We start from the raw sequence: 13,332 nt of genomic DNA, 5'->3' as shown, positions 1-13,332 counted from the left end.
TATGCAATACATGCATATCTAATATATGCCATCTTTATTTGTGATATAATAATCTTCTATAACCTGTACACTGCCTGTTTGCCAAGTGCCGTCCCAAGCACATGCACTGCTCATGGGCTCACTGGCAGCTCTCTGCCAGACCATCCTACTGCACTTCAGAATGGAAGGCAATGAAGGCTGAAAGGAGTGCGGGAGCTTGTTGAGGGTCACCCAGCTGCTGACAGACAAGCCCATTTGGACCCACGCCCAACTGGCTCCAGAGCCTTGGAGCCTTGAAAGTTTCTTTTTTCTCTATTTTTTCCTAAACCAATCACTAATGAGAACCACAGACTTGGTGTGCTCACTGTAGAAATCTGGATCGAGGGAGGGTTATGGTACGCAAGATACTGGCATAGCCTGGGTCGGTGTCCAGCTAAAAAGAAAGACCATGTCGTCCAGGGAGCTGCTGCATGTGTAGACTCGGAGGGGGCCCTGAGGCTGTGTCCCGGGGGCCTGGGTCTGGGCTGCTTCCCTGAGTGTCCATCTCTGTGGCTCTCACCCTGCAGGCTCTGGTTTTGCCAGCTGGCAGCACCCGCTTGCAAGCACTTGTCAGATGCTCTCCTGCAGAACAGGAGCCTGACGCACCTGAATCTGAGCAAGAACAGCCTGAGAGACGAGGGAGTCAAGTTCCTGTCTGAGGCCTTGGGTCGCCCAGATGGTAACCTGCAGAGCCTGAAGTAAGTTTTCTTGGCTCCCTCTGAGTTAGCAGATGGAGGAGAGCGATGGGAATTGACTCACCAATGCCTGAGTTCCTGATGGGGTTTGAATGAGGCGTGGACAAGCTCTTTGCCATAGAGGAGCTTCTGGTTTTGTCGGGTGTGTGGGATGGGAAAAGTGGGAGGACTGTGAATGTGTGTGTGTCTGGGGGACCTCGAGACCAGCCCCCGGGTTTGATGTTTCACTGGGAGGACTCGGGATCCAGCCCATAGTCGTATTCACGCTACACTTCATCAGGGTGAAAGGACACAAGGCAGATCAGCAAAGGGAAAGGGGCTTGGGACAGAGTCCAGAGGAAACCAGACATAAGCTCCCAGGAGCCCTCTCCCCGTGCAATCACATGTGGGATATGACAAGGTTTCTCTTCAAATAGCCTGATCAATCCTTTTTTCTTTAATCCACAGTACCCCTCCCCTTCGCTTTCCTTCTCTTTCTTTCTGCCTTTACTACCTGCCCAGGCATGCTAACAGCACCAGTGGCTTATCAGTATTAGCTCACCTTCCTTTCCTTATTTGGGAAGAAAACTAGCTCTCCAGCTCATCGCAGACGACTTTTCCCCCTCTCCCTTACTCTCCCTTCTCTCCCTTAAGTGCCCACATTATCTAAGAAAAAGTTCAAACGTTTAGCCAATCAGGTCTAGTTGAGATTGTGTGGTCCGACCCCAGCCAATGGGGAAAGGGCACGGGGTCAGGATTTGCATCAGGGATAAAAACTTTCATTCTCCTTTGTTCTATGTGCTCTCGTGGCAATGGGCCAAAGAGAAGCACCCCTCTGTGCAGAGGTAAATTTGCTTTGCTGAGAAATCCTTTGTCTGAGTGCTCGTCTTTTCCTTAAGACTCCAAGCTTGATCTCCAACATCACACAGGACACACAATTCCTCCAGCCACCAGCTGTGGCAATCATGCCAAGTGTGGTCTACCAGGGCAGCCCATTAGAGACCCTGAGCCCGGAGTTTTTACTGAGGGCTGGTTATGTGCGGTCTAGCATGTACCAAGACCTGAGCCACTGTGCCTGGCCGGTCAAGGGATTTGTTATTCTTCCAGGGGATTTTGAAACTTTAGAGAGAAGAGCATATATTACAATCCATGCTCGAACTTCAACAATTATTGATTTATGGCCTATCTCCTTTCATCTAAAGCTTCACCAACACTCAGTAATGGGATTGACTGCTGGGTCAAATGGGATTCCTGCTTCTAGATTTTTTTTTTTTTTTTTTAAGATGGAGTCGCGTTCTGTCGCTCAGGCTGGAGTGCAGTGTTGTGATCTCAGCTCACTGCAAGCTCAGCCTCCTGGGTTTACGCCATTCTCCTGCCTCAGCCTCCCGCGTAGCTGGGACTACAGGCGCGCGCCACCATGCCCGGCTAATTTTTGTATTTTTAGTAGAGACGGGGTTTCACCGTGTTAGCCAGGATGGTCTTGATCTCCTGACCTCGTGATCCACCCGTCTCGGCCTCCCAAAGTGCTGGGATTACAGGCGTGAGCCACTGCGCCCGGCCCCGGGTTTAAGCTATTCTCCTGCCTCAGCCTCCCAAGTAGCTGGGATTGCAGGCACCTGCCACCACGCCTGGATAATTCTTGTATTTTTAGTAGAGATGGGGTTTCACCATGTTGGGCAAGCTGGTCTCGAACTCCTGACCTCATGATCCACGCGCCTCAGCCTCCCAAAGTGCTGGGATTACAGGCGTGAGCCACCATGCCCGGCCAAACCTTTTTGGGATGGGGCGGGTGGGTTTAAGGATTTTGGATTACTCTTTCTCCTCCTGTCTCTTCCTTGTCCTTCCTCTCCTCATCCCTCCCCACATCAACCCATATTTTCTCCAAATAGTCACCTGGATTAACTATTTTGAACTTATTATGGTATAGTAATTTATTCTGGGAAATTCAGACCTCCCGTTATGGGAGATTCCTGGTATCTTCAGCTCAACTGTCGAGCTCGAAGGCCGAGAATCGTGCACTGTGATAGCCAAGCCAACTCTGGGTGCTGGGGGGTAACCACCACAGAGAGGCCCTTCACATTCATGCACCTGCGGGGGGCGTGGGAGGGAGAGGGCTGTGCTGCTGTGCCCTCGGCTTTGTCTCAGGTAAATAGAGCACCTGGAGGTGTCTTGGCCCTCCTGACCCGCACCCTCCTCCTTCGAGGCTTGGGACAAAAGTCTGGCTTCAGGGTGTCTCCTTTCCTTGGAAGTGAGATGGGCAGTTGTAAACAGAGCACAGCTTCGGGACCCAATTACTTTCCCCCCTTTTGTATGTTTTTATTTTGCAGTTTGTCAGGTTGTTCTTTCACAAGAGAGGGCTGTCGAGAGCTGGCTAATGCCCTCAGCCATAATCATAATGTGAAAATCTTGGATTTGGGAGAAAATGATCTTCAGGATGATGGAGTGAAGCTACTGTGTGAGGCTCTGAAAGCACATCGTGCATTGCACACACTTGCGTGAGTTGATGCTGTTCTTGCAGAGTCTCCCTTCTCTACTCTTGCGGGTGGGGAGATATGATCGGATCCCATTGGGGGTTAGAAAGTAAGGACAAGCCATCTAAGAAATCTCGCCCAGGTGTGGTGGCTCAGGCCCGTAACCCCAGCACTTTGGGAGGCCAAGGTGGGTGGATCACCTGAGGTCAGGAGTTCGAGAGCAGCCTGACCAACATGGGGAAACCCCGTCTCTACTAAAAATACAAAAATTAGCTGGGAGCAGTGGCTCACACCTGTAATCCCAGCATTTGGGGGGTCGAGGTGGGCGGATCACCTGAGGTCAGGAGCTCAAGACAAGCCTGGCCAACATTGGGAAACCCCGTCTCTACTAAAAGTATGAAAATTAGCCGGGTATATAGGTGGGCATCTGTAGTCCCAGCTACTCAGGAGGCTGAGGCAGGAGAATCGCTTGAACCTGGGAGGTAGAGGTTGCAGTGAGCTGAGATTGTGCCATTGCACTCCAGCCTGGGAGACAAGAGTGAAACTCCATCTCAAAAAAAAAAAAAAAAAACTCTCCTGCTAGATGATAAGCTTCAAGTTTTTCACGTTTAGAGAAGTGTTTTACTCTTGTTACCACCATCCTTGGTACATTGTAAATATTGTCTCTCCCAATCTGCGCATGGTGGGTGCCAGGTGCTGGGAAGTTGAGGGGAGCGCAGCCTGCTCCCCACTGTGAATCTTCACTTCACCGTTGTTAACCATCATGCAACCTGTACTAAGCAGACTAAGACGAGTTGCTCTGAACCATAGGATTTTTTGCTAAATGTGGCTTACATGATAGCAATTTCTCATGTAGGGAATGGTTCCAGGGTTCGTTAATACAATAGCTCAATGATGTTTTCAGAAACGGTGTTAGGATCTGTTAGTATCAAATGAACCGACTCAAACTGTAAACCATCTCCAGCATTGTTGGGGTTTACCAGCTACCTCAAACCTCTATTCAGAGATTGTTAAATCTACTATATAGACACCACAAATTAAATTATTGGTTTAAACATAAACTAGACTTGTTCTCTCATAGGCCTGAAAGAAACAGGAATAGGTTAACGTTATCTGCAGTGCCAAATTTAAGATAGTTTGGCATAAATGCATTCTGAATCAAGTTCATCTTCAAAAAAATCAGTTAACGAAGCAACTTACTGAACTATTTCCTTAAGAGAGAGACTCATTCTGACTTTTTTCTTTCTAAAAGAAGGGCTTTATGGTTTTTTGTTTGTTTTGATGGGGTCTCACTCTGTCACCCAGGCTGGAGTGTAGTGGTGCGATCTCAGCTCAGTGCAACCTCAAGCAATCCTTCCTCCTCAGCCTCCTGAGTAGCTGGGACAACAGGTGCACGCTACCACACCCATCTATTTTTTTGAATTTATTATAGAAATGAGGTTTCACCGTGTTGCCCAGGCTGGTCTCAAACTCCTAAGCTCAAGTGATCTGCCTGCCTCAGTCTCCCAAAGTGTTGGGATTACTGACTTGAGCCACTGTGCCTGGCAAGCGTGTAATAGTTATTTATGAACTCAGGTGGAGGCCTCTGATGTGTTAAACTGATCTAATGTATTTTCTCACTTTTGTCTTTGTGTTTCCAGTAGCTAGCCAACCCTATGTTCAAATTTTGTATTGTTGAATTTAGAATAAGATGGAAAAAAGTGTAAATAAGGAATAATAGTGCTATTTCAGTTCTTTCAAAGATCTAATAAACTCATATCCCTTGTATACTAAAATGGTTTGTTTCACATTCTGGCAGGTTAAGTTTTTGTTTCCTCCTCCATCAAATACAGTTTAAAATAGTATGTACCTTTGATAAGATTGATAGATGGGTTAGATGAGTTATATGTCAGTATTTAAAAGGTGCCCGGCATGGAGTAAGTACTCCACTCTTTTTTGTGTGTGTGTGTGTGTGTGTGAGATGGAGTCTTGCTCTGTCGCCCAGGCTGGAGTGCAGTGGCGCAATCTTGACTCACTGCAACTTCCACCCCGTGGGCTCAAGCAATTCCCTGCCTCAGCCTCCCAAGCAGCTGGGATTATAGACACCCACCACCACGCCTGGCTAATTTTTGTATTTTTTGTAGTAGAGACAGGGTTTCACCATCTTGTCGAGGCTGGTGTTGAACTCCTGACCTTGTGATCCACCCACCTCAGCCTCCCTAAGTGCTGGGATTACAGGTGTGAGCCACCGCGCCCAGCCCTTTTTTTTTTTTTTTTTTGAGACAGAATCTTGCTGTCGCCAGGCTGGAGTGCAGTGGTGTGATCTCAGCTCACTGCAACCTCCACCTCCCGGGTTCAAGCGATTCTCCTGCCTCAGCCTCCTGAGTACCTGGAACTACAGATGCATGCCAACACGCCTGGCTAATTTTTGTATTTTAATAGAGACGGGGTTTCACCATGTTGCTCAGGATCAGGATGGTCTCTGTCTCTTGACCTCATGATCCACCCACCTCGGCCTCCCAAAGTGCTGGGATTACAGGCGTGAGCCACTGTGCCTGGCCAAGTGCTCCACTCTTAAGCAGTCTGCTTTAGTAATAGTTTTTTTCCTGCAGATGTGGTATCTCTTTTCTAACTTCCCAGTCTCAGAGGACTATCTGTTGTGCTTTCTTCCCACCCGCCCCTAGGTTGGCGAAATGCAATCTGACAACTGCTTGCTGCCAGCATCTCTTCTCTGTTCTCAGCAGCAGTAAGAGCCTGGTCAATCTGAACCTTCTAGGCAATGAATTGGATCCTGATGGTGTCAAGATGCTATGTAAGGCTTTGAAAAAGTCGACATGCAGGCTGCAGAAACTCGGGTAAACGTCACTGACTTTTCTGCAGGGGACAACACACAGGGACAAGGCTAGATTGACTAGGCTTCTAGAGCATGTGTCAGGTTTCCATTGCCCTCGGCTTCCTCAGGCCGTGCAGGCCAACGGAACTTCCAGTAAGGGTGGGAGTGATCTCTGTGCTGTGCACCTGCTGCGTAGCCACGAGCGGCATCTCATCATTGGGCACTTGAAACGTGGTTAGTGTGACTGGGAACTGAATTAGTAGTTTTCTTTTTTCTTTCTCCTTTTTTGAGACAGTGTCTCACTCTGTCACCCAGGCTAGAGTGCAGTGGTGTCATCTTGATTCACTGCAACCTCCACCTCCCGGGTTTAAGCAATTTTCCTGCCTCAGCCTCCCGAGTAGCTGGAGCTACAGGCACCCACCATAATGCCCAGCTATTTTTTGTATTTTTGTAGAGATGGGGGTTTCACCATAGTGGCCAGGCTGGTCTTGAACTCCTGACCTCAGGTGATCCACCCACCTCGGCCTCTCAAAGTGCTGGGATTACAGGCATGAGCCACCATGCCCGGACTGTTTTTTCTTTTCTTTCTTTTTTGAGATGGAGTCTTGCTCTGTCACCCAGGCTGGAGTGCAGCGGCGCAATCTCAGTTCACTACAACCTCCCCATCCTGGTTCAAGTGATTCTCTTGGCTCAGCCTCCCCAGTAGCTGGGACTACAGGTGCATGCCACTACGCCTGGCTAATTTTCTTTTTCTTTTCTTTTTTCCTTTTTTTTAACATACTTTTAGTAGACACGGGGGTTTCACCATGTTGGCCCGCCTCCCAAAGTGCTGCGATTACAGGCGTGAGCCACTGCTCCTGGCCACCAGCCTATTTTAATATAAATAAAAATTTTTAATTTTATTGGGTTGGTGCAAAGTAATTTTGGTGTTTGCTATTACTTTTAATGCAGTGGTTTTAAAGTAATGGTTTTTGCCGTCACTTTTAGTGGCAAAAATGGCAATTACTTTTGCATCAACCTACTAATTAAATCTTAACAGCCACATGTCGCTAATGACTACCGTACTGGATGGTGCAGTCCTGGAGACTTTTGGGTATTTTGAGAGCCTGCTTCTGTTTATCATTCCTGTACCTACTGTACGTGTCACTCCATAGCCATTAACTCGTGGCTTCTTTTTCAATACCGACTCTGGGCCAAGCACCATGGCATGGTAGACAGGGGGGAAACAAACGGACATGAGCCTTGTCCTTCAGAGTCTTGAGTTCTCCTCCAGGAGATAACAGGTCTGAGACATAAAAGCAATCTCTGTTGTCATGAATGCTGTGAAAGAAACTCTGGGTTGAGATAAGACAGGAGGGTGACCAGAATAGCAAGGGGCTTGCCGGAGGCGGTACCATTGATCCTGAGTCCCAAGGAGGCTGGAAGGAGGAGTCCCTATATCAGGAAGGGAACATGAGAGATGACTAGAGATGAAGGGTGGAATGTACTGAGGATGTTTCAGTAGCATGTGCAAAGGCCCTGAGGTTGCACCAAGCTTTATGTTGCCCCTTTGAGGCACTGAGAGAAGAGCATTTAATTAGAACACTTTCCACCCCATTCAGTATTCTGAGAGGAAATCAGAAAGGTAAGCACGTTGGCTGCAGTTGCTCATGCCTATAATTCCAGCACTTTGAGAGGCCAAGGCAGGAGGATCACTTGAGGCCAGGAGTTCAAGACCAGCATGGGCAACATAGGCAGATCCTGTCTCTACAAAAATTTTAAAAAATTAGCTTGGCATGGTGGCACACACCTGTGTTCCCAGCAACTTGGGAGGCTGAGGTGGGAAGATTGCCTGAACCCAGGAGTTTGAGGCTGCAGTGAGCCATGATCATGCACTCCAGCCTGGGTAACAGAGCAAGACCCTGTCTCAAAAAAAAAAAAAAAAAGTTGGGGCATGGAGAAAGGTAAGCAGTTAACAGCTGTTACTGGTACATCTCAGCAGAAGTCATCCCAGATGCCAAGGAACCTTGCCTACTTTAGGAAGTGAGTCACGATCTGCACCTTTTAAAGATTTGATGTTGCCAACTTCACACTTCAGTGGTGCATTTTAAAAAGGGTTCTGGGACAGCAACCGTTAAAGATGAAGCTTCTCTGCTATCTATCATGCATGTGTGCAGAAGGGGCTTCTGACTGGGTGCCCAGACCCTCGCCGCCTCTTGTAGAACACTCAGATTTTATTTTTCAAAAACTGCTAGATGCAGATTAATGAGAAGTACTTGGATTTATTCATACATAGTGAAAATGGCCTGAGTTACTCTGGCCTGCCCACAAGGTCCCTTGTGTCATCTGCACCATGGTTTTCTCATCTCCTACCTTTGTGGTTGTGCCTTTTCTCTATGGAAAGGGGTTCCCGTGCCATCAAATCTTCTCCCTGACATCTGTAGGTAAGGCTAGGGTGGTGGGAGGTCCCAGTTGAACGGTAAACAAAAGTTACCCTTCATTTGTTAGTCTTTCTGTAGGTTGGTGCCAAAGTAATTGTGTTTGCTATTACTTTTAATGCAGTGGTTTTAAAGTAATGGTTTTTGCCATTACTTTTTTTTTTTTTTTTTTTTGAGACGGAGTTTCACTCTTGTTGCCCACGCAGGAGTGCAATGGCACGATCTCGGCTCACCGCAACCTCCGCCTCCTGGGTTCAAGCGATTCTCTTGCCTCAGCTTCCTGAGTAGCCTGGATTACAGGCACGTGCCACCACGCCCAGCTAACTTTGTATTTTTAGTAGAGACGGGGTTTCTCCATGTTGGCCAGGCTGGTCTAGAACTCCCGACCTCAGGTAATTCACCTGCCTCAGCCTCCCAAAGTGCTGGGATGACAGGTGTGAGCCACCATGCCTGGCCGCCATTACTTTTAATGGCAAAAATGGCAATTACTTTTGTCTAAACCTTTATTTTGCTTTATATCAGTTTGCCACTTTACACTGCACCCTGCCTGTACTTCACTGCTTCCATCCAGTCTGCTGTTGATGAGCACCTAGGTTGGTTCCATGTCAATGCTATTGTGAACAGTGCTGTGAGGAACACATACATGCATGTGGTCCACATACACCATGGAGTACTACACTGCTCTAAAAAGGAATGAAACCGTGTCCTTTGTGGCAACATGGACGCAGCTGGGGGCTATTAGCCTAAGTGAACTAATGCAGGAACAGAAAACCACATACCACATGTTCTCACAAGTTGGAGCTAAACAATCAGTACATGTGGATTTAAAGATGGTGACAGTAGGCCAGGCATGGTGGCTCATGCCTCTAATTCCAGCACTTTGGGAGGCCGAGGTGGGCAGATCCCCTGAGGTCAGGAGTTTGAGACCAGCCTGGCCAACATGGTGAAACCCCATCTCTACTAAAAATACAAAAATTAGCCGGCGTGGTGGTGTGTGCCTGTAATCCCAGCTATTCAGGAGGCTAAGGCAGGAGAATCACTTGGGCCCAGGAGGTGGAGGGTGCAGTGAGCCGAGATCACACCATTGCACTCCAGCCTGGGTGACAAAGTGACACTGCGTCTCAAAAAATATGTATATGTGTGTGTATGTGCGTAAGTATATGAATGTGTGTGTGTATATGTATATGTGTGTGTATGTGCGTAAGTATATGAATGTGTGTGTGTGTATGTATATGTGTGTGTATGTGCGTAAGTATATGAATGTGTGTGTGTATATGTATATGTGTGTATGTGTGTAAGTATATGAATGTGTGTGTGTATATGTATATGTGTGTGTGTGTGTGTATATACATATACACATATATTTGTTGACAAGACACGGGAGTAGTAGGAGGAGGAGAGTAGGAAGAAGGCAAGGGTTAAAGTACTTTCAGGTGCTATACTCACTACCTGGGTGATGGGATCATTCACACACCAAACTTCATGCCACACAATAGACCCATGTCACAAACCTGTACATGTTCCCCTGAACCTTAAAAATTAAAAATTACTTCTAAACTTCTTCACTGCTTCCAAACTTCAGTACTTCTTATTTTGCAGGCTTCAAAAAGACTTGCACGATGTAGTGAGAGAGGAGATACAGACCTCACAGAAGGAGCTCTGTCTGACACTCAAGTGTGCATGGGATTTTAATGACCCTGAAGACAAGTGGTGGTGGTGATCCCACAGATTAGATGCCACGTGGCTTGACCATGGATCTTGGGGGAAAGCCACCAGGACATCCTGGCCTGTGTGTCACTCCAGTGTCACCATTTGTGGGGACAAATGAGCTGTTCCCTGCAGGAGGCTTTGTCACGGTTGTTGGAGGCCGCCCATTGCATGCCCAGGTCTGGAATCCTAGTGTAATACTGTGTCTGGTACCAAGATCATAAGTTGGCTGTGCCTTCAGTCTTGTCTATGTCCTCCTTGGTGTAATGTTTTTAATTCTTGGAGGTGTTGAGAGAATTCAATAAAGCAAAGCATATAAAAATACCTCAGGAAAGCCCAAAGCCTCATTTCTCATGGATTGAGAAGTGGGATCGATGTGTTTATAATTCCATAATTATTATACTGTGATTAAACCACATAGACATCCAGAACTCCTAATATGCCTTTATCTTCACTTATATTGATTCCCCCAAGAAGTATTAGACTGCATTGATTTTTTTTTTTTTTTTTTTGAGACAGGGTCTCACTCTGTCACCCAGGCTGGAGTGCAGTGGCACCATCTCAGCTCACCACAACCTCCACCTCTCGGGTTCAAGTGATTCTTCTGCCTCAGCCTCCCAAGTAGCTGGGATTACAGGCATGTACCACCAGGCCTGGCTAACTTTTGTATTTTTAGTAGACATGGGGTTTCACCATGTTTTCCAGGCTGGTTTTGAACTCCTGGCCTCAAGTGATCCACCTGCCTCAGCGTCCCGAAGTGCTGGGATTACAGGTGTGAGCCACCGCACCCGGCCTGGATTGATTCCTATCTCCCACTCTTCATTACGATGTGCTTTTCTGAGTTTATTCCATCTCCTGCCCTTCTTCACCCGAAACCTTCTCACTGTGCTCTTTGGAAACCAGCAAACCTATATTTAGAGAATAGGTTGAAACGGTCCCTTTAATCTCCCTCTCTCTCAAACCTGCATCTCCTCTGAGGACATTGCTTCTCTTACAGCTCTTTCGGGCATGGTTGTCTTGTCTTGGGAGCCTAGAGGTTAATCGGGTGGGTGGTCTCTTCCTCACCTTCTGCTCTGCGACCATTCTCTTCACCCCTCTGTCTCCCTCTCAGCCTCTATCCTCGTGTCTTTAGATTTAGACCCCTTGTTCTTGGAGCCACTTCCGGACTGCCAAATTAGACTTCAGTTAAAAGACTTTAGCTCCTGGCCCCCCGTCAGCCCCTCCAGTGGTACAAGTTGAGTATCCCTTATCTGAAATGCACGGACTTTGCATTTTTTCAGATTTTGGAATATTTGCATTATACTTACTGGCTGGACACACAAAATCTAAAATTCTGAATTCTGAAATGTGCCAGTAAACATTTCCTATGAGCATCATCTCAGCGTTCAAAAGGAACATTCTGGATTTTTGGATTTGGGATGTTCAGCCTATATTCCTTACACCTAATTTTAATCTCCATGCTTGTCCAACCCACAGCCTGGGCCCACTTTTAATGAGGTCACAACACAAATTCATAAACTTTCGTATGCATGGATTTTTTTTTTTTTTTTTTTTTTTTTTTAGCTCATCAGCCAGCATTAGTGTGTGGCCCAAGACAATTCTTCCAATGTGGCCCAGGGAAACCAAAAGATCGGACATCCCTGTGTGACTGCATCTTCAATGACAGTATCTTCTGCCGTATCTAAGCCTCCTTCATGTTCAAACTCCAGAAATTCCAATTATTTTGTAGTTTTTTTTTTTTTTTTGAGACACTCTCGCTCTGTCGCTCAGGCTGGAGTGCAGTGGTGCGATCTCGGCTCACTGCAACCTCCGCCTCCTGAGTTCAAGCAATTCTCCTGCCTCAGCCTCCTGCGTAGCTGGGACTACAGGCATGCGCCACCACACCCGGCTACTTTTTGTATTTTTAGTAGAGATGGGGTTTCGCCCTGTTGGCCAAAATGGTCTCGATCTCTTGACCTTGTGATCTACCTGCCTCGGCTTCCCAAACTGCTGGGTTTACAGGTGTGAGCCCCCACACCTGGCCTAGTAGTTTCACTTTTAATTGGTATTTGCCTCTTCAACAACCACCTCATATCTTCCTGACTGACTCTAACTAGAGTTTAATCTGTAGATTCCATTGATAACTGATATACTATAGCAAGAGGCTGTTTATCATGGGCCCTAAGCACCCCTGTACATTCTTTATGGGTATGCAAAAAATGTTGGACCCTGACTTTTAAATTTCTTTTTTTTGTTTTTTTGCCAAGGACTTTTGCCAGGTTGTGTTTGCACTGAGCAAACTTGAGGGATAAGGTAACTTTCTACCCGAGACAAAAAGCAGGCTTGTTCTGCTTATTGAAAATCGGCAGATTCCCTAAGCTCAGCGTGCTTCTCTTAATCCAGTCTACAGCAGGTACAGTCATCCATCATGGACCCTTTATGGCACCCAAAGCTGTGAGACTTGGGAAGTATGAGGAACTGATTAAAAGCAACAAGAAATACTGACTCATGCTTTTGTCATGGATGATAAAATTATTTGTTTCTGGGCCAGGAGTCTCATATCTTCTGCTAGCTTCCATGAAACAGGAACAGGCTTTTTGGCTCATAAGTAGAATAACACCCCAAACCCTTCTCAGTTCCTGAAGATAGCTGCCTTTTTGCTATACTTCACCCTGCTTAGAGTTTATCTATTTAGCCGACGGTACTCCAAACAGCCCCTCAAATTTGTCTAGTCAACATCTTCCATGCTCTGCCTGCCCCTCTCACTTTGTCCTATGCACTTAAAACCACAAACCTTTTTCCAATGTTCTACGTACTCCACACTTGTATCCAGATAGCTGAACATGCTGAAGGATGTTCAACCCTGCTTAAATTTATGGCTAACCCTAAGAGTTTTCTTACCATTGCTCATGGTACTGTTGCACACGATACTGTAACATACTGCTTTAACCCGTTCTACTCAACTTCCATTGTCCTCACAGTTCTCCATTTTCATGCTCAGTTGATTTTACATATTTCTTGAAGAAATAAGAATCCGGATCTTCCACAAGTACCCACTGCCACATCTACCAGCACCTGTACCCTGATAAGACAAAAATAAAGGCTCTGAGGCATAGAAAGTGTCAACCTGAGTTAGCTGCAGGACAAGAGGTAAACCCTCTAATACACAAAGGATTGGATGCTATGGGTTGAGACTTAAGACTGCTGCTCAAGGAGACTTGAAATAAATTTTCTCTGGAAAGTAAAAGTCTTCC

At 46.6% G+C, this 13,332-nt stretch overlaps 1 protein-coding gene across 2 annotated transcripts in view; it reads left to right on the top strand.

The window, feature by feature from the left end:
* Window positions 1-10,421, top strand: part of NLRP13 (NLR family pyrin domain containing 13) — a 40,316-nt gene extending 29,895 nt beyond the window's left edge. The window contains exons 9-12 of one of the 2 annotated variants that reach the window (XM_063700921.1): window positions 546-716; window positions 3,020-3,187; window positions 5,827-5,954; window positions 9,992-10,421. In XM_063700921.1, coding sequence (XP_063556991.1) covers window positions 546-716; window positions 3,020-3,187; window positions 5,827-5,954; window positions 9,992-10,017 — 493 coding nt within the window. In that variant the 3' untranslated portion in view covers window positions 10,018-10,421. Of the gene's footprint in view, window positions 1-545; window positions 717-3,019; window positions 3,188-5,826; window positions 6,002-9,991 lie in introns of those variants that run through there. The other variant, XM_031004523.3, reaches the window with a different exon arrangement.
* Window positions 10,422-13,332: the final 2,911 nt, after the last annotated feature.

Source organism: Gorilla gorilla, chromosome 20, assembly GCF_029281585.2.
Source record: "Gorilla gorilla gorilla isolate KB3781 chromosome 20, NHGRI_mGorGor1-v2.1_pri, whole genome shotgun sequence".
Classification (NCBI taxonomy): domain Eukaryota; kingdom Metazoa; phylum Chordata; class Mammalia; order Primates; family Hominidae; genus Gorilla; species Gorilla gorilla.
The sequence above is the reverse complement of the archived record's forward strand: the minus strand, read 5'-3'. Positions and strand labels throughout refer to the sequence as shown.